The sequence below is a fragment of the Stenella coeruleoalba genome, assembly GCF_951394435.1.
Source record: "Stenella coeruleoalba genome assembly, chromosome: 3".
Classification (NCBI taxonomy): domain Eukaryota; kingdom Metazoa; phylum Chordata; class Mammalia; order Artiodactyla; family Delphinidae; genus Stenella; species Stenella coeruleoalba.
Window position 1 is genome coordinate 146,696,224 of NC_137148.1, and position 20,862 is coordinate 146,717,085.

The 20,862-nt window shown below is 38.1% G+C and overlaps 1 protein-coding gene across 9 annotated transcripts in view; it reads left to right on the forward strand.

The window, feature by feature from the left end:
* Positions 1-20,862, forward strand: part of RANBP17 (RAN binding protein 17) — a 316,523-nt gene that overhangs the window by 257,371 nt on the left and 38,290 nt on the right. For all 9 annotated transcript variants that reach the window (XR_013827675.1, XM_079917450.1, XM_079917451.1 and 6 more), the window contains 3 exons: positions 1,724-1,806; positions 15,562-15,776; positions 17,201-17,339. Coding sequence is in view for 8 of the 9 variants with exons in the window: in XM_079917450.1 (XP_079773576.1) it covers positions 1,724-1,806; positions 15,562-15,776; positions 17,201-17,339 (437 nt within the window). In the remaining variant the exon portion in view is untranslated. The remainder of the gene's footprint in view (positions 1-1,723; positions 1,807-15,561; positions 15,777-17,200; positions 17,340-20,862) is intronic.

Below are 20,862 nucleotides of genomic sequence, written 5' to 3' on the forward strand. Positions count from 1 at the left end.
TTTATGCACTCACAATTTTTATTTAAATAGCAACTACCACACTTCTCAGAAATTGCCTAGGTGACCTTATAATTTGCATAGACAAGCAGAGGTTCAGGTTCTTTGTATATAAATATTAACAGAGGTGTAGCTAAAAGAGAAAAACTGCAATAAGATAATTAGTTTTACCTCTTTAAGATATGTCATTATGAATATGGCTTAGCACCAAATTACCTGTCACTTAGCCATACTGTTTCATCAGTTCCTCTTTGTAAATTGCGTGTTGGAAGGGAGATATCCAGACAGGGAAGGAGTATGGGTTGCAACTCTAATTTGATCTTTGGTGCTGAGTTTTTCACAGCAGTAATTTAAAATTTTTAAAACAAGAGGTGGGAAAAGACCTGGCAAATAAATAAATGTGAGTATTCTTTTGAAAGCTGTTAGTTTTTTTAAAACTGTTCTCTAGGTGCCTTAAATACTAAACGAAGGGTGGCTATATACTTTATATTAGAAATTTAGTTTTTATTAAATTACAGTTTTTTCAGCTAGGTAATTAATAGTTCATATTACTGATATAACATTTAATGCTAAAGGAAAAAATCATTACGTTGTATATTGTGAAGTATTTTATATCTGCCATAGGTGGATAATTCATATCTCGCACAGTTGTCCAAAGAACTACCTGGTAAAAATTTGTAATCCCAGAAAATGTTATCTTGTCTATATTTCTCTGGAACCTAATGTGTATTATGTATATACATTTCTTTAATCGGAATTCTATGCCAACAATCAAATGTTTCCAGTAGTATTTCTAATAAGTTATAATTGCACTTAATTCCGAAGCATTTTGAAAAAGCATAGAGAAGCAGCAATTTATTCTATTCCGAGCAGTTTATTCTGTTCCTTGGCAAATATCTTTGCTTTTTGGTGTTTCTTTGCTATGACCTATTTCATATTTTTGCTGATCCTTTTAAAAATATACCATTATTTCTTAAAAGCAGAGCAAAAAGGTATATTGGAGCCAACTAAAGCCAAAGTGATGTTAAAAAAGCAAATATTATGTCAGGATGGCAAATATTATGACTGACATGCCATCCTGACATAATACACTTTTCAGACTGTTCCCCAACCTGTTAGGAACTAGGAAAGTAGAACTGTTCTTATTTAGAACTTCTGGGATTTGTTTCTCTTTACTTGAGCTATGTTCAATGGAAACTATAGTCTGTATGTAATTTAATGTATTTGAAATATGCTTGAAGTATCAAGTGATTCATTATGCATATGAGCAGTATTAAAGGTACTTAGATTTCCTGTTATTTTATAATTTGTTTTAAAGATGTGTACTAGGCACTACAGGAGATCTCAAGTGTAAATCTCTATCCAAGTAACTATATAAACTTATACATACTTGGGGTTTCCTTTATTATTATCTGTCAACCACTTTGCATGAAAGGAGAGGGGTGTAAGAGGTCGGTGATATAGGATGTCAGGATATTGTTTTGACAGATAAAAAGTGAATTCTTTGAATCAGCAAATAAATGAAAATAATTTTATCGTTCTAGTATCTTTATAGTGAGAGAATTAGCACACACATTTTATCAATACTTGTTTAATGGAATGACACTTTAAAAAAGGGATAATTGTACTGTTGCTACTTCTAATAAATGAAAATTCTGGGTATTTTAAACCTATATTTGTTTTTTTTATCTGCACATATAGTCTAAATTTTTGCTGTATTTCTTAGATCCCAGCGTTTGAACTTTGATGTATCATCTCCTAATGGAATTCTTCTCTTCAGAGAAGCTAGTAAAATGATTTGCACTTATGGTGAGTATCCTTTTCCATATTTGTCTCTGCAATATAACTTTTATCTCTTTGGAGGAAAGAATGATGTTAGTTATTTTGTTCTTTTGAACCTTCATATCTGTATGAATTTGTGAAGTGGGTAATAGGGGTGCAAAAAGCCAGGTAGCTATCATATTGACATCAAGAGAAATAAGCAACATGCCTTTGACTACAGATCATGCCTGACCAGCTTGATGAATTTCTTTTAGATGAAATTGCAGTGTCAGTAGGCAAAGGGAATACACTATAGATAGAATATTGAAAAGTTATAGCATATTGAAAATTGCTAAAAGTTACATCAGGGAGTTTAGTGTGTTGCGTCAAAGGATGCTTAAATCAGTATGTCACCGGCACTGAATTTTGGAAAAATATCCTGGTAAAGAGCAGTAAATATTTTATTGTAGGAAATTTGGGGGCACTGCATCCTAAGAATCAGAGTTCTACAGTAATGATTGTTCTATTCAATTACAGTACAAAAAAATGTGGTTAGGGGCTTCCCTGGTGGCGCAGTGGTTGAGAGTCCGCCTGCCGATGCAGGGGACATGGGTTCGTGCCCCGGTCTGGGAAGATCCCACATGTCGCGGAGCGGCTGGGCCCATGAGCCATGGCCGCTGAACCTGCGCTTGCAGAGCCTGTGCTTCGCAACGGGAGAGGCCACAACACTGAGAGGCCCGCGTACCGAAAAAAAAAAAAAAATGTGGTTAGTAGTTAGAAATGAGCGTTAGAACTACCATAAACCCTAATATTTGCCACTTCTGACAGCTTCGTCAATGAAATTCTCAACTCTCTGAGACCTTTATGTAGCCAGGGAATGAGGATACGATACAACAGATAAGAATCCTCTGTTAGTTCGCCACAAACTGACTGAATACTAACTACAGGCTGGACACTTTGCATGGTTCTTCTTGAGAGATGTCTCTCTGTGTCCTCCGTTCCTTTGTCCTCTTCTTTTTTGCCTGTCTGGTCTTACTTTCCCAAATCAACAGCCAACTCTATGTTTGGCCTCAAAAATTGCCTGTGATTCTCATACTTCTTTTGGAGTACCTAGAAACAGATTTTACAGAATTTTGTAAAGCTTCTTTAAGTGAGTGTGTGTATGTAGGAACAGCCATTAAAAGTGTATTAGTTTATTTTGTGTATGGTGTTAGGGAGTGTTCTAATTTCATTCTTTTACATGTAGCTGTCCAGTTTTCCCAGCACCACTTATTGAAGAGGCTGTCTTTTCTCCATTGTATATTCTTGCCTCCTTTATCAAAGATAAGGTGACCGTAGGTGCATGGGTTTATCTCTGGGCTTTCTATCCTGTTCCATTGATCTGTATTTCTGTTTTTGTGCCAGTACCATACTGTCTTGATTACTGTAGCTTTGTAGTATAGTCTGAAGTCAGGGAGCCTGATTCCTCCAGCTCCGTTTTTCCTTCTCAAGATTGCTTTGGCCATTCAGGGTCTTTTGTGTTTCCATACAAATTGTGAAATTTTTTTGTTCTAGTTCTGTGAAAAATGCCGTTGGTAGTTTGATAGGGATTGCATTGAATCTGTAGATTGCTTTGGGTAGTATAGTCATTTTCACAGTGTTGATTCTTCCAATCCAAGAACATGGTATATCTCTCCATCTGTTTGTATCATCTTTAATTTCTTTCATCAGTGTCTTACAGTTTTCTGATAGTTTTCTGCATACAGGTCTTTTGTCTCCTTAGGTAGGTTTATTCCTAGGTATTTTCTACAGCAGAAACTAACACAACATTGTAAAGCAACTGTACTCCAATTTAAAAAAATTAAAACATATTACTTTTTAAAAAGTAAAACTTATTTTAAAAAGTAGAAAAAGTTCTTTTAAATTGTTTTTACTTGAACTCAAAATATTCTGGGACTCAGTTCTGTATGCACTGTAGGCCTCTGTTAAAAATGCTTAGTTTTAATTGTACATTTGATTTTTAGAGTTTGAGGTCATAAGTGTATAGAAACTACAGAAAGCACCTATTTAAGACAGTAAACTTAAACTCTCCTATTTTCATCTGTACCAGCAACTATATTGCCACAACTTTTGCATCTGTTGAAAATGGACACATTAGAATCATATAAAGTAGAAATGCTTTGCCTCCCAAAGGTAAAAATGGACCCCTTTTTGAATATTCTCAGTACAGTTTGTTGTGTTTCCAGGGTATATCTAATTCCTTTCAGTGTCTTATCATAAAAGACATATGACTGGAGCTTTTTCCAAAAGAATGATATCTTTAAAAAAACATAGATTTTGGCAATTAAAAGATCTGAGTACCAATTCTAGTACCAACCCATATCAACTCCGTGACATTCAGCTAAGACACTACACCTCTTTGGACTACTTTTCTCATATGTAAAATTAGAAATAATGAATACCTACTGACCTACCTGTCTAGTTAGGATTAGAGGTGGTTAATTGAGCTACTCTGGGTAAAGGGCTTGGCACAGGTTGTAACATGGCTTAGGTACTCAGTGAATATGCCTTTCCTTGATCCAAAGCCATTCTCTTACACTCACAGAACCAGCCTCCTTTGGATAGGGGTTCACTGACCTCATCACTTTTTTATTCAGGAATGCCTTCTGTTTGGACCATGCTGTCCTGCTTCCTTCTGCCTGTAACAAGTGCTAAGCGTCTATTTCCTCACTTTTTAAAAAGAAATACTTCCCCATTATGAAACAATGCACGTATAAGAATTTCTTAGTAGTCAATAGACCTTTAACTATACAAATGTTTGTTTCCTGTTACCAACCACAGTTGTATCTTTCCTTCCCCCTTTTCTGGATCCAGTTTCTTTTACTGAGGCTTACTCACTCTTACAGTAGGGCTGACAAGAGCAGCAACTTCTTCCTCGTCCAGGATCACTGAATCTCTAGTATAGGACAGAATGTTTGTCCAGCAATTGATACCAAAAGGAATCTCAGAACATCGCCAAGTCTATGGGCTTCAAAAGCTATTCAGTCCTCTGTCAGGTTGTTTGACATAGACAAAAGCATTGCAGCAAAAGTTGAGAAAGAAAACTGTGAGGATTATATTGGAGGAAGAAGAAGAGGAGGAGGCAGAAGGAGAGCGAGGAAGAAAAGAGAAAGAAAAGCAGAAAAAAGAAAAAGAAAAGAGAAAACCTTCAAAGCATTCTTGAGAAGAAAAGCCAATAAGGAGTTTTCTTACTCTGAAGAAAGACTAGGAGATTAGGGTAAGGTTCTTCTCCTTAGTTGGGACTAATAATAATGGTTGCTTCCACTTTTTAATCAACTATTATGTGCCTGCTCCTATACTAGACCATTAATCATACTTTAGCCCATTGAATCCTTAAGGTAAGTATTATTATCTGCCACTCACTAGTCACTTGGCCTTGGTTAAGTTGCTAAGCCTCTCTTGCTTCACTTTCTTGTTAAACAGAGAAAATAATACCTACTTCATAGGGTGGTTGTGAGGATTCAATTACATAGTGCATGGAAAGCCCTTAGATCACTTAGCTACTGTGATTACTGTTATGAAGAAATTGAAGCTCATAGAAGTTAAAGAGTTGCCCAATATTACATAGTTAGCAAATAGTCAAATTGGAATTTCATTCAAAGTCTGTATAACTTCAGACAGTAGTCTTTCCATGTTCCTTTCTGCCACTTGAGAGTTGCCACACAAAGTTGGGTATTTTTGATGAAGTACTGTTCTTTAAGTATGGTGATTTCTATCCTAAAACTTAAGGAAAATGAAGGCTCAATGGAAAAATGTCCTTCAACTTTGTCACCAGTGACTTTGACACATCGCTTTACATAGAATGATAGAAAACTCTTTCTCAGCCTTCACTGATTCCACATGCTGGCCTCAATCAGCCGAGCTGATTTTGTCTGTCTTTACCTGTGTAATGTTTTATTACCCATGCTTTTACCTCTGGAGATTCTAATATGCTCACTGAAGGGAGATCCTATGGTTGCCATCCAGGAGTCTAGAAGATGAGGAAAAGAATGACTAGGAGGGTACAGAAGAGCCAACATTACTTATTTCTGTGGTAAGCCAAGGTGAAGGAAGGGAGAGCCCATAGAAGAAAGGGGCCAGAACATTCTCTGATCCCTTCTGTTCCCATCCTCACTGGGTTCCTTCTCTGCTCACCTGTCATGGGCAGTATTTGTGTAATTGATGATTGGGGCAGTTCAGAGGGGGGAAGAACTCATTTCCACAAGCACCTGATTCGTTATATATTTTATGGAATACCTCCACCTCGCTACTCAATGAGACTGGCAGAAAAATAATACTTTCGATATGCTGTTTTATTTATCTACATTCTGTCATGATATACTTTGATGTAAGTTTTTAATTTTGCCTCAGCTCTCAGCTGCTCTCGCCGTTACAGCTCAGGGTCAGCAATGAGGTTAGCCACAGTAGCACAAAACAATTTCCTGTTTGTGCAGCCCAGGTAACATTTGGATGAGGATTAGATTTTACCGCATTTTCTACTAGCCCAAGCCTATTATTTCTAATGAGTTTTAAATTGCTTCAAGAACATGTATTTCAAAATTTAGTGCTATGATCCGTTCAGCCTGAGCAACTTAATAAAAGAAATTTCTTTCTTAAATTTTTGGTTAAAATGTTGCATGCAGTGTAATAAATGTCATTACTTTGGAAACCTACTTCTCAGTTTTAAGAACTGGGTGGTTTTTATGCTCAATTTCCATTTGTCTAATCTTTTCTTCCCTTTGCCTCTGGGTAATGGTATCTTTAGTGACATCTGTTGGTTAAAGAGTGCGCAGAAGGGAGAAATAGTGGTTGTTTTTATACGACTGGCAAAAATGGAGCTGCTTTTATTCCTTCCTTAGGTACCTGATTTAAAGAAAGCTCGGTGTGTGAAAAATCTAAACTTTAATAGTGGATAGAACAACTATAATTATTCACTGTACATAAGAATTTACATCAGGGTTCTTTTGAGCAATATATGCTCCAGGTGCATTTAAGGTATGATCTAATAATATGCTTAAATTGAATTTGTAAACTGATACACAAGCCGCTGTTATTTACTGTGACCTAGAAAACAAACCAGTGGTTTTCCAACTGGGTTTTTCAGAGCCCTAGAGATCTGTGAAAGTACCACAGAGCCTCTCCAGAGAGGGGGGAGGAGGGGACCCTACTGCCACTTTGACCAGAACCACCCAGCTATATATAGTTGCACTAGATTTATTTGTAATAGGGGTCACCTGCTTAAAGATTTTTTTTTAATAAAAGAGCTTGAAAATTACTGGTATGTATTGATACTATTAGAAGCATTGTAAGAATGAAGGATTATGATTTCTATTTATGTTTAAATGATTACAGAAAGATAGCTGGACAGGGCTTCTCTGGTGGCACAGTGGTTGAGAGTCCGCCTGCTGATGCAGGGGACACGGGTTCGTGCCCCGGTCCGGGAAGATCCCACATGCCGTGGAGCGGCTAGGCCCGTGAGCCATGGCCACTGAGCCTGTGCGTCAGGAGCCTGTGCTCCGCAAAGGGAGAGGCCACAGCAGTGAGAGACCCGCGTACCGCAAAAAAAAAAAAAAAAAAAGATAGCTGAACAATGTGTTGGACTTGAAATAATTAGAGACTTAAAATGTAATCAGGGGCTTCCCTGGTGGCGCAGTGGTTGAGAGTCTGCCTGCCAATGCAGGGGACACGGGTTCGAGCCCTGGTCTGGGAAGATCCCACATACCGTGGAGCAACTAGCCCCGTGAGCCATAATTACTGAGCCTGCACGTCTGGAGCCTGTGCTCTGCAACAAGAGAGGCCACGATAGTGAGAGGCCCGCGCACCGCGATGAGGAGTGGCCCCCACTTGCCGCAACTGGAGAAAGCCCTCGCACAGAAACGAAGACCCAACACTGCCATAAATAAATTAATTAATTAATTAAAAAAAAAATGTAATCAGGAAATAACACTTCTGGAAAACAGATCATCCAAGAACCATGGACATAACCTTAGATTGTATCAGAAACGTGGTCAGGGACAGAGAGTTGTATCAGAAACGTGGTCGGGGACATAGGACAACAAAGTAGTAGAGTAAGCTCACAAAAATCTTCTTAAGGCGATGGAATGATCAGCACCTTGAGGATCCCAGGCCTTGAGGAATACATTTCACAGTGAATCCACACGTGTTGGACTTGGCCACTTCTGCACACAAGCAAAAACTGCTAAACAAGCTGTTAAATAAGTAAGCGTGATCTCCAAACAAGTGGCTTAGAGTTCAGTAGAGTCTTTCATCCATGCAGCTAACGTTTATTGAGCATTTACTATGTGTTTGAGAGTTACAAGGGATAGGAAGAGAAATAAGACACACAAAAATAATCTTACTGATTCTTCTCTTAGTGGAGTCCAGCAGTGTATTCAGACAAGTAAATAAAGAATTATAATGTGTTGTGCTCACTTTTATGCTTAAGAAGCATACAGAGTGCTATGGGAGCCCAGAAGTTTCTAACTCAAAACTGAGGAGCCAGAGAAGGAAATAAGAATAGGGCCTGGAAATTTGAGGAGGGCATTTCAAGCAGGCAATAGCTTTTACAAAATCATATAAATATAAAACGTTAGCATGGTCTATCAGTAAACTGAAGGATTTCAGAATTGCTGGAGAAAGTAGAAAGTGAAAATTCCTGATTATCTCATCACTCAAAGATAACCATCATTAACAGTTTAGTGTGTGCTCATTCATACTTTTTTATGTGTGCATATACATATATTATTCCAAAAGTGGTATTATAATATACTTGCTAATCTGCAATTTGCTATTTTTTACTTATATCATGGCCATCACTTTATATTAATACATATCTAAATCTACCATATCTCTTTTTTTCCTTTGGTTTTTCATAATTTTTTCTACTATATCTTTTAAAATAGAGGTAAAGCATTCCATTTTATCGTCATACTATAATTTAATTATTCACCTTTTGATAAATGTAATTTTTATAAACATGTAATTTTCACTGTAATACACTGTTGCAGCAAGTACATACACTGTACATTCAGCTTCATGAGCTTCACTCAGTCAACAAGTATATATATTGAGAGCAGCAGGTGCTGTTCTAGACTCTGGTTAAAATGTTCTAGACTTTTGGTTAAAATGTTGCATGCAGTGTAATAAATGTTATTACTTTGGAAACTCAGTTAGCAAAACTGAAAAAGAAATTATTTTGTATGTCAGAAGGTAATAAGTGCTATGGGGAAAAAAAAAAGAAAGAAAGCAAATCAAGATGGGAGCATTAGGGGCTTCCCTGGTGGTGCAGTGGTTGAGAGTCCGCCTGCCGATGCAGGGGACACGGGTTCGTGCCCGGTCCGGGAAGATCCCACATGCCGCGGAGCGGCTGGGCCCGTGAGCCATGGCCGCTGAGCCTGCGTGTCCGGAGCCTGTGCTCCGCAACGCGAGAGGCCACAACAGTGAGAGGCCTGCATACCGCAAAAAAAAAAAAAAAAAGATGGGAGCATTAGAAGTACCAGGGATTGGGAAACATGTTGCATTTTTAAGTAAAGTGATCGAGGTAGGCCTCATTGAGAAAATGACATTTGAGCAAAGACTTGCAGTAAATAAGGGAGTTAATTATGCAGATATCTTGGGGAAAAGTATTCCAGGCTGAGGGAACACCAAGTTTTAGGGTCCTAAGGCAAGAGTGTATCTGGCATGTCTGAAGAACAGCAAGGACATTGTTTGCTGGAACAGAGTGAACAAAAGAGAGTAATAACAAAAGCAATGTCATGTAACGTCATATCCTGTAAAGATTATCAGGACTTTGACTTTAACTCCGAGTGAAGGAGAAGGACTTTTGAGCAGAGGGCTGACATGATTTGCCTTTGGCTTTGACCAAGGTGATAGCAGTGGGAGTAGTGAGAAGTGGTTAGATCCTGGATATATCTTGAAGGTAAATCCAATTTCTTGATGGATTGGATATATGGTATGAGAGAGAAAATGTAATCAAGGGATTTTGTCATAAACAACTGGAAGGATGAAGTTACCATTAACTGAGATGGAAAAGGCTGAGAATGGGTGTGAGAGGGACTCAAAAGTTCCATTTTGGTTGTGTTGAGCTTGAGGTGTTGATTAGACATTCAAGTGGAGGTGTTGAATAGGGAGTTGGATATACAAGTCTGAGGATTGGAAGAGGTCTGGCCTAGAGAAACAAATATGGGAGTCATTAACTCTAAGATGGCATTTAAAGCTGCAAAACTAGATAAGATCACCGGGGTGGGGTATGAATTTAAATATAAAAGATTTAGCTTTGAGTTCAGGGGTATTCTGTGTTAGGAGGAAAGGGAGAAGAGGAGGAACCAGCAAAGGAGAGAATGAGCAAACACTGAAGTAAGGGAAAATCAGGAGAGTGTGTGTCTTGGAAGGCAAGGAAGAAGAGGTAGTCAGCTGTGTCAAAAGCTGCCAATGAATCAAATAAGACGTGGACTAAGAGTCGACCATTACGTTTAGGGACAAGGAGGTCATTGGGAACTTTGAAAAGAGCACTTTCAGTGGAGTGGGTGTAAAAGAGAATCAGAGGAGCAGAAATGAAGACAGTGAAGGTCACAGTTCTTTTAAGGAGTTTTGTTACAAAGGGGAGTAATATCAGGCAGGGAAGTAGGGCCAAGAGAAAGTCTTTTTTAAAATAAAAAAGATTGCATAGGAGAGAAAGGGGGAAATTGCTGTGCTTTCTTCTCAAGCACATAAGAGGAGATGGGAGCTAGTTCAACATACTGAGGGGCTGGCTTTTTAGAAGACAGTGTGTAAGTGCAAATGCTAGGAGATAGGTAGATATGGTAGTGAACATTTGGAATTAGAATATATTCCCAAAAGTGGATTTACGCATTTTTAATATTTTTAATAAAATTTACCAAATTACCCTCTAGAATCGTTATACTAATTCACATTCCCAACAATTTCCTTAATTTCCCACATGCTTGTCAGTGCTGCATTGTTTTAATCTTTTTCAACCTGAAAGGGAAATGTTATATTCCTTTCCAGTCTCCACAGCTTCATTTCTGTCCCAGACCATTTACGTCCAGGGGCCTCAGCTGGTTTGCACAGAGACAGAGTAGGTTGAGTGACCTGAAGTAAAGGAATGTCAGGAAGCTTGCACTTCTCTTCCCATAATTGTTCTGATGACGAATGAAGACATTCAACCTGTAGAGCTGTCAGCTAAATATCAAATTCACTTTAAAATTTTAGAGATTAAAAGGGAAAAAGAAAAGGTAAATCAATGTAATGGATTGCTTTATAAACCGGGAAGTGACATTGTTCATACTGTTAGTTCTTCCTGGTATAAAATACAGCTATAGTATATCTTATCCCTTGTACCTTTTTTAAAAAGTATTCTTTTGAGGGCACAGAGAACTGGTAGATTGTGGGCCAAAGACCCCCTGCAGCCAGTTCTCTTTTGAAGGAATAAAGGGAGAGTGGTCAAAGATCTAGTATTGACCTTACTTTGAATTATGTGTTAGAAGGAAGGGACATTATTCTACACCAAACACACCCAGCCTTACCTCCTCCTCTTTTTCAGGCCATAGCTCCCCATGTATGAATTTACAGGCTAGTAGACTGGAGAAAGAAAGGAACACCTAGTGCTGTGTATTGTTATAGATTACATGAGCACTGTACCAGTTACTGTGGTAAGCACATTACGTATGCTGTCTCTTTTACTCCACATAAGAGCCTTGTGAGTTATAAGTACTGTTATTGTCCTCATTTTACAGATGAGGAAACTGACTTACAGAGATTAATAATCTGTTCAGACACCCAGGTAGTGAGCAAAGAAGTAGGATTCAAACCCCAGGTCGGTATGACTCAGAAGCCCACCTGGTTCATCACTACCTTACGCACTGTATGTTTGTTTTCTGTTAGACTGCTATCTTGTTATACAGTTCTCCAGCTGAGGCCTTTGAAGGAAGGCCACTTCTTTTTGGGTGTAGGGAGCCTCTTCTGTAGAGGACATCATGGAGGCAGTCATCAGGGAAGAGATAGGGTCTCAGAAGGGGAAAAAGTTGTTTAAAAAGTAGGTCTGAAAGTAGATATCAGATAAACAGAAAAGGAGATTTTGCATCTTCTTATGTATCCTTCTCTAAATCTAGTTATTGAGAGTGGTCTAGAAGGGTACTTCTGAATGCTGGAAGCTAACCAAACACACACACACACAAACACACACACACACACACACACACACAAAAGGGGGGCTTCTCCAAAAAAGATAGAATAGAGGTTAAGAAAGAGGAACCCAAGCAGTTAATGTAAGCTAATAATGAGGGAAATATATGTAATACGCAAAATTATAGCAGGAGTCCTCTATGCTTATTTCCCAGGTTTTTTCCCCTTATTATTGAGTGCGATTCTTTTCCTGTTATAGCATATACCACAGTAAGAATGGCAGTTCCATGACACTTGTGCTTCCCTTCCTCAGTCATTGCCCTTAGCCAGGTAAACCACTCAATTCACAGCATCCTTTCCCGGAGCCCCAGCATAGCCTCAACATCTGTCTTACCCAGGTCTGATGTTAAGGTTGTAACAGCATCTCATTCCCCTGCTCCCAGTTATGGCAGATATAATCAGTGGGAAACAATCAGAGATTTTCCTTTTGATTCTAAACTTCGGAAGTCTCTTATTTCATTAAAGAAAGTATCATTTCCTTTTGTACAAGTGGCAACTGCTACTGGCTTCAGTGGCTGCCAGCCTGGCAATGCCTTCATCTCCCAGCGGTCCATCAGTGTAATAAAGATCTCCCTCTTAGGAAGGAAATTCTGGGAAGGAAGGAGATGGGACTTTATGGGTGTGGGGTGGAATAAGGAAGGCAAGGAGGGTTGTCATACCTATAGAGGAACATCAAAACCAAACCTCAGCTCAGTCACTTTTGTTTACAGCAATGTGAGTCTAACTGCTAGATTTTAAGCTTTTGGAGGGCAGGGCCTCCAATTTTAGTAAGTGTTGTTGAATAACATAGATTGAATAAAGCTGATTGGAGTGAATAACGATGCGGCCACGTCTTCTCTTCCATAGTCTTACAGCCACCACGGAATGCGGAGCCACTTGAGCACAATTAAATATAGTTTCCTCTTTCAAAAGTATTACTTTTTCAAGGTCATAATGGTATACTAATTACTGTTTTAATTAACACAGATGTGTCTGAAGCAGTCCAAAAAAACAAGTGTGCCAGATTGCAGCTTTAACACAGCGATAAAAGTTGTGATTCTAAATAATTAATCCTTCTTGATGATAGGTTATCCAGTCCTTTAGAATCAAAAATTTTCCCCATCACAATTCTTCGTCTTCCTAGTCAATCTTGTGCTGAAGAATACAGGATCTTTACTTCCCCCATAAGGACATCAGCGTAAGAAGTCCCTGAAAGATGACCCAGTTTTCTCCGTTTGCCCCTGGCCTCCTTAACAGACCCAAAATGTGTAAACCACCACCACTACCACCAAATTACCCTAGCTTTTTCCATCACATGTAAGCAGTGCTTTTCTTTCCTGGGAAAGGGAAGTGGGGGGAAATGTCTACCTTGATTTATATTGAATTGGAGGCAAAGGTAGAAAAGCAGTGGTTGAAAACTACCCTCTCCTGCAGTACCCTGCTTTTTCAGACCTTCATGCCTGTGCACATAACCTTTCTGGAATACTCTTCTCTCCCTTCAAGTCCACCTGAGAAACTGTGATTGATCCTTGAGAAGTAGCCTGCTCTGTGAAGCCTTTCCCACACTGCTCTCCTGCCCAAGCAAAGTCAGTCTCTTCTATTCCCATAAAATCTTGACAGACTTCTCTGATAGTGTTTGTCACATTGTACGGAATTATTTATTTACAAATCTACTTCTCCCAGCAGACTGAACTCCTTCAGAGCAAAGATTTTGTTTCATTTGTTTATCCTAGCACCTCACACAGGGTAGCTATTAAGTGAACGCTGTCGTACTGAGTTGAATCTTTATGAAACTTACAATATCTTTCTAAGGTAAGTTAGGATGAGATCATGAGAGAGAGTACAGAATGTGGTACGGAGTAAATTCCAAGATATGCTTCAGCCGACACAGTGGTGTTGTCATTCTAATGTACAAATTATAAGCAAAGCCACATGGGCTTCAAAGGATGCACAGAAGAAAATCTGTGTGTGGAAATGTTTCAGTAAGGCAGAGAAAGGGGAGGGAACCTTCACCCTGGGCGAGTCCTGTTTCATGCTCTGCTAGAATTATTGGTCCTTCTTAACCTCTTTAGTAAACATGTGGTTTTCATAATATACCTATCAGTCAGGATTCAAACAAGGAAAAACAAACACTGTGACATTGATGGAATAGGGAATTTATTTTAGGAATTAGACCTTGTACAATCTTGGGTGAAGATGGGAAAATAGGTCCAAGGGGGAGAGTTGGAAGTTCAGGAGAAAAATCATTAATAGGCCCTCCTGAGATAATGGCATGGATGGACAAGTTGGAGCTTGCAGGGAAAGCTAAAAGCTAGAGACATCCAGCTGCTGGGGTGGGACCCTGAAAGGATGTGGGGTGAGAGGGGGGACTTGAGTAGTGGTAAAGAAGCAATGGAAGACTGTTGCCTCTGCACAGCTCCTGCTCTGTACCTGTGCTGCCAAGCACTTGGTGGTAGGCTTGGGGTCATTGGTCAACAGGGCTTGTAGTTCTTGACACAGAGCAGGAAAGAACAAGGAGAAACTAAAACCCAGCGGTATTTCTACATCTTTTTCTCACACCTCTAATCACAACAACCTTCAGAAAGTCATGGCTGCTACTTCACTTCCACCTTCTAAATCTCATATAGATTTCTGTTTTGCTCAATTCTAGCCCACAACAGTACAGGGAAATGAGTTCTGGGAAACTTAATTCTTATTTAGCCCAATAGACACAGTACAAAACCACAACAGTAATGCCTCTAAATTTTGTAAATTGAATTTAGTTTCAATTTTAGAAGCAGTACTCACTTGAACAGGAAAAAGCAGAGCTAAGAAACATGTATGACTTTATAATTCTTTACAAAGCATTCTTAGATATTGCCTGGTAACAAACCTTACTAGCACACATTTCAGAAAGAGAAACTATTAGTTGTAAATGCTAACTATAAAAAACTGTAAGGTGATCATATAAACATTTCTTCATCTTTCGATGGTCAGACATAGAATATAAGTACGGTTTTTAAACAATCGTCTCTTTAGATCTTCTGAAAAAATGTCTAAGAAGAAAAAGGAAGTAACATTTATTGTGCACTGTGCCAAGAATTTCTTGTGTCTTTATTTCATTTAACTCATGTATCAAACCTGTGAGGCTCCTAAGAGTGAAGTAACTCAATATCAAGTGCATGTGAAAAGGTTGAAAATTCATCCCACAATTCAGAGTAATTTATATGTCTAAGTTATCTTTTTCTCTTGACTTAGTTTGTTATTTACTCCTACTTTTTTTTAACTTCTTATTGAAGAAGAGATAACATATATATTAAAGTACATAAAGTGAAATAATCTCAGGAGTACAACTCAATGAATTTTTGTGCGTCCACATATATATTCATGTAATCACCATCCAGATAAAAATATCAAACTTTTCCGGTACCCCGTGATTGCTTTTCCTCGGGCCATTTGCACTTCCCAGGTAAACTGCCTTATGTATTTATATTTTTCATTATATGGATGATGTAATTCTTGGAACAATGGTAGGGGGAAGTGAACAGTAGCAGTAAAGTGAAAATGTTGAATAATGTGCCTCATAACTGCTTTGAATTACATCTACTTATGTCACTTTCTCATTCTGCTTTTACCCTAAAACAGGTAATCAGATCCTGTCCCTTGGGAGCCTCTCAAAAGATCAGATTTATCCAATGAAACTCAAGGGCATCTCCATCTGCTATTCAGCTCTCAAGTCTGCCTTGTGTGGAAATTATGTCAGCTTTGGCGTCTTCAAGTTGTATGGGGACAACCATTTTGACAATGTACTCCAGGCCTTTGTCAAAATGCTGCTGTCAGTGTCCCACAGTGACTTGCTAGTAAGCAATCATGCGTCATGGGAGTCTTTGTATGAAACGTGAAGTAACACCACCACAGGGTTGGAATTGTTATAATGAAGCCCAAGGAGTTAGAATAGCACCAGATCATTTTATGTTTTAGGACAACTTGATTTAACTTACAGGATTTGAATAACTATAGTGGCTGTATTTATATAATTACATGTGCAGTTTTGAGAACTGCAGCTACCATCTTCTGATAAATTGGTCATCTCAGGCATTCCAGGTTCTGTGTCTAGAGAAAATGTAATTAGCAATTTCAACTAATTGCTTACAACTGTACTCATAATTCAGAGAAGGTCTGTGTTTCCTGGAGCAGAAAATGCAGAATGACTATAGGATCTTCTCCTTCCTTCATTTCTACTCTGTGTACTCCCCTTGCTGTTTGGCCTTGCTTTCCATTAAAATTCAGGTGTGGTGGACAGAGTGCTAAACTGGAAGTTGAGCAGCCTGGTATGTAGTCTCAACTCTGCCACTTGCTGGTCATTTACCTTGAATAAATCACCTTCTCTATTTCTCCAGGCTTCAATTTCCTCACCTTTAAAATCAGTAAATTAAACAAAGTGATCTCTAGGTCCCTCTTCTACTCTACCATCTAGTCTCTGTGATTTATGTCAGTTGTTTTCAAACTTTGCCCCTCAGAATCACCTGGGGTGCTTGTTGGAATTCAGATTTCCAGACTCCTCCACTGAGCTGAGTCTGAGTCGTTATCAGACTTTTTTTTAAATATCTCAGCCTGATTACTAACAAGCACCCCATGTGATTCTTATGGAGATAGTCAATTTTACTTTATAATAAATATTGATATGGTTTATTTCTCTTATAAGTGTTGCGCTTCTTTGATACTGGTTTGGGTTTCATTTGAGGCTTTCCAGGTATCTTTCTCATGCACTTATCCTTTGCCTGTTGTATATGGTAAATATTAAGCCATTTACCAAGTTATGATTTAATTAGATGGGTTGGCATTGTGTAAATATAGCAGACTATGACGCCAAATGCTATTATAACACAAATTTCTTTGTGTTAAAAAAGAAGGTTGCCTAGCCACTATTAAGCACTGTTCAGTGTTACAATATTCCAGCCCAGAAAAATCATTCAGTCTTCTATACTGCAGCGATTTTAATTGCACTTAAGTGTTAACCACATAAGGCAAAATTGAAATTACTTACTAGGGTATGCTGTAGCTTCAAATTAGGATTTCTAGAGATCAAGAGATTTGTATTAGAACCCCTTTAAATACTGAATTGAGAATCATTATGTCATTTGTTCCATGTATTTATATTTATGTTTATTTTATGTATTTATGTGTAAGGTCACAATTTCTAATACTATAAATGGCAATTTTCACTGAACTGTGACATGTCTTTTGCTTCCCTGTGGCTTGACATTTAGTATTTCTGTTATAGCAATATCGGAAGCTGAGCCAGTCTTATTATCCACTCCTGGAATGTCTCACCCAGGACCACATGAGCTTCGTCACCAACTTAGAGCCTCCTGTACTCCTATATGTTCTCACATCTATCTCAGAGGGACTCAGTACTCTTGGTAAGTATCATGGAGAACATTGTTTTCAGAGGAAAGACTTGATTGTGGTCTCTTAATGTATGTGCTTTTGAGATGATCATCCTACAAAGGGGGAAAGATTATTTACCCAAACTGAAAGATTATTTTATAACTATTGCCTGCGAGAGAGAAAATGCCCTTTTTCATATTTTGATATAGTTTATTTTTTAATCAGCTTAATTAAAGTATAATTTACACACAGTAAAAATTACTGATTTTAAGTGAACATTTCAATGAGTCCTTACAAACATATACACAGTCATGAACCACCACAGCCAAGATACAGAACATCTTCATCACCGCAAAAAGCTCCCTCCTGACCCCTTCTAATCAATCCCTTTCCCCTAGTCCCAGCCCCAAGGAACCACTATCTACTTTCTCTCACTGTAGTTTGCCTTTTCCAGAATTTCATGTAAGTGAAATCATATAACCTGTAGTCCTTTGTGTCTGACTTCTTTCGTTTAGCATAATGCCTTTGAGATTTATCCACGTTTTGCGAAACAGCTTTTATCTTTCTATTGCTGAGTATTATTCTATGGTATGGATTACCACGTTTGTTAATATGTTCACCAACCAATAACATTTGGGTTGTTTCCATTATTTGGTTGTTTTGAATAATGCTACTATGAACATTCATGTACAAGTCTTTCTGTGGACAGGTATTTCTCTTGAGTAAATACCAGAATGGAATTTCTGGGTTGTATGCTAAGTGTATATTTAACATTATTAAAAACTGCCAAACTCATGGATATATACACTACCAAATGTAAAATAGATAGCTAGTGGGAAGCAGCCACATAGCACAGGGAGATCAGCTCGGTGCTTTGTGACCACCTAGAGGGGTGGGATTGGGAGGGTGGGAGGGAGACGCAAGGGGGAGGAGATATGGGGATATATGTATACATATAGCTGATTCACTTTGTTATAAAGCAGAAACTAGCGCACCATTGTAAAGCAATTATACTCCAATAAAGATGTTAAAACAAAAAACTGCCAAACTGTTTCCCAAAGTGATTGTACCATTTTACTCCCCCAAGCAATGTATGAGGACTCCAGTTGTCCTGTATCTTCCCTAACACTTGCTGTTATCAGTCTTTTTAATCTTAGCCATCCTCCTGGGTGTGAAGTGGAATCTCCTTGAGTTTTTAATTTGCATTTCACTAATGACTGATGATTTCAGCATCTTTTCTTGCTTATTTGCCATTCATCTGTCTTCTTGGTAAAATATTTGTTCAAATCTTCAACCCAGTTTCTTTAATTGGGTTGTTTTGTCTTGGAAGAGTTGTTATATATTCTGGATACAAATCTTTTATCAGATCTATGTTTTGCATGTATTTTTTCAGCCTTGGCTTGTCTTTTTTATTTTCTTAACAGTATCTTCTGAAGAATAAAAGTTTTCAGTTTTGAGGAAGTCCAATTATTTTTTTCTCTTACAGTTCATGTCTTTTTGGTCCTATCCTAAGAAATCTTTGCTTATTAACCCAAGGCCATAAAGGCTTTTTCTGTGTTTTCTTCTAAAAGTTTTATAGTTTTAGCTCTTATGGTTAGGTCTATGATCCATTTCAATTTAATTTTTGTACGTAGTATTATGAGGTAAAAGCTGGGATTCCTTTTTTAACATGTAGATATTCAGTTGTTCTAGCATCTTTTGTTGAAGAATATCCTTTATTTGTTAGACTACTTTGTGCCATTTCTATACTGTCCTAATTTTATAGTAAGTCTTAAAATCAGATAGTATAGCCCTCTGATTTTGTTTTTCCCTTTTTAAATTGTCTTGGCTATTCTGGGTCCTTTGCCTTTTTTATAAATGTAGAGTCAACTTGTCAGTTTCTCATGTTAGAAAAAAAATGAGCAGGGGAATTATTATTGGGTTACATTGAATCTCTAGCCCAGTTTGGGGAAAACTGACATCTTAGCAATATTGAGTGTTCAATTCCTGGCAATGGCATATCTTTCCATTTATTTAGATCTTCTTTACCTTTTCTCAACAGCATTTTTGAAGTTTTGAATATATAAGTCTTGTCCATATGTTGTTGTATTTATAGCTATTTTCTGTTTTTATGCTGTTGTAAATGATATTTAGTTCAATTTCTATTGTTTTTGCTACCATGTATAATTGCAGTTGATTTCTTTGTATGCTGACCATGTATCCTGTAACTTTGCTAAACTGACTTATTAATTCTGGTAGCCTTTTGTAGATTTCTTAAGATATTCTGCATAGATGTGTCTGCAAATAAAGGTAGTTTTACCTCTTTCTTTCCAATCTGTATGGCCTTTTTTTGGCCGCACGGCATGCAGAACTTCCCAACCAGGGATCGAACCCATGCTTCCTGCATTCGAAGTGTGGAGTCTTAACCACTGGACCACGAGGGAAGTCCCTATATGGCTTTTTTTATTTTTCTCACCCTATCACACTGGCTAGAACCTACAGTACAACGTTGAATGGAAGTGATGGTAGCGAGCATTCTTTCCTTGTCTCCAGTGTTATGGAGCAAACATTCATTCTTTTTCACCATTCAGTATATTAGCTCTAGGTTTTCTGTAGAGGCTCTTTATCTTGTTAAGGAAATTCTCTTCTTTTGTAGTTTTCTGAGAGTATTATCATGAATGGGTGTTGAATTTTATCAAATTCTTTTTCTACATATACTGAGATAATCATATGGTTTTTCTTTTTTGGTCTGTTAATGCATTACATGATATTAATCACCACATTGGTGGATATTTGAATGTTAAAACAACTTTGCATTCCACACTTGGTTACGATGTATTGTCCTTCTTATATATTACTAGATTCAACTTTCTGTAATTTTGATACAGATTTTTACATCTATGTTCATGACAGCTATCGATGTATTCTTCTATGGTTCTTCTTTTATAGTTTTCTGTTCTTCTCATATCTTTGCCTTGTTTTAGTGTTGGTCTAGGGCCCTCATGAAATGAGTTGGGAAATGTTCCCTCCTCTCTTATTTTCTTAAAGAGTTTGTGTAGAATTGTTATCAGTTCTTCGTGAAATGTTTGATAGAATTCCCTAGTGAAACCACTAGGCCTAGATTTTTTCTTTGTTAGAAGGTTTTTAACTATAAATTAAATTTCTTTAGTGGATATAGGACTATTCCAGCCTCCTATTACATCTTTCTTTCTTTAATTAATTAATTTATTTATTTGGTTGCGCTGGGTCTTAGTCGCGGCAGGCGGGCTCCTTAGTTGTGGCTCGCCTGCTCCTTAGTTGCGGCTTATGTGCTCCTTAGTTGTGGCTCACGGGCTCCTTAGTTGTGGCTCGCCAGCTCCTTAGTTGTGGGCATGTGTACTCTTACTTGCGGCATGCATGTGAGATCTAGTTCCCTGACCAGGGATCGAACCCAGGCCCCCTGCATTGGGAGTGCGGAGTCTTAACCACTGCACCACCAGGGAAGTCCCTCCTATTACATCTTAAGTAGCATTTGATAGTTTGTGTCTTTAAAGGAAATTGTCCATTTCATCTGAAGTTCATCTGACATTACTGACA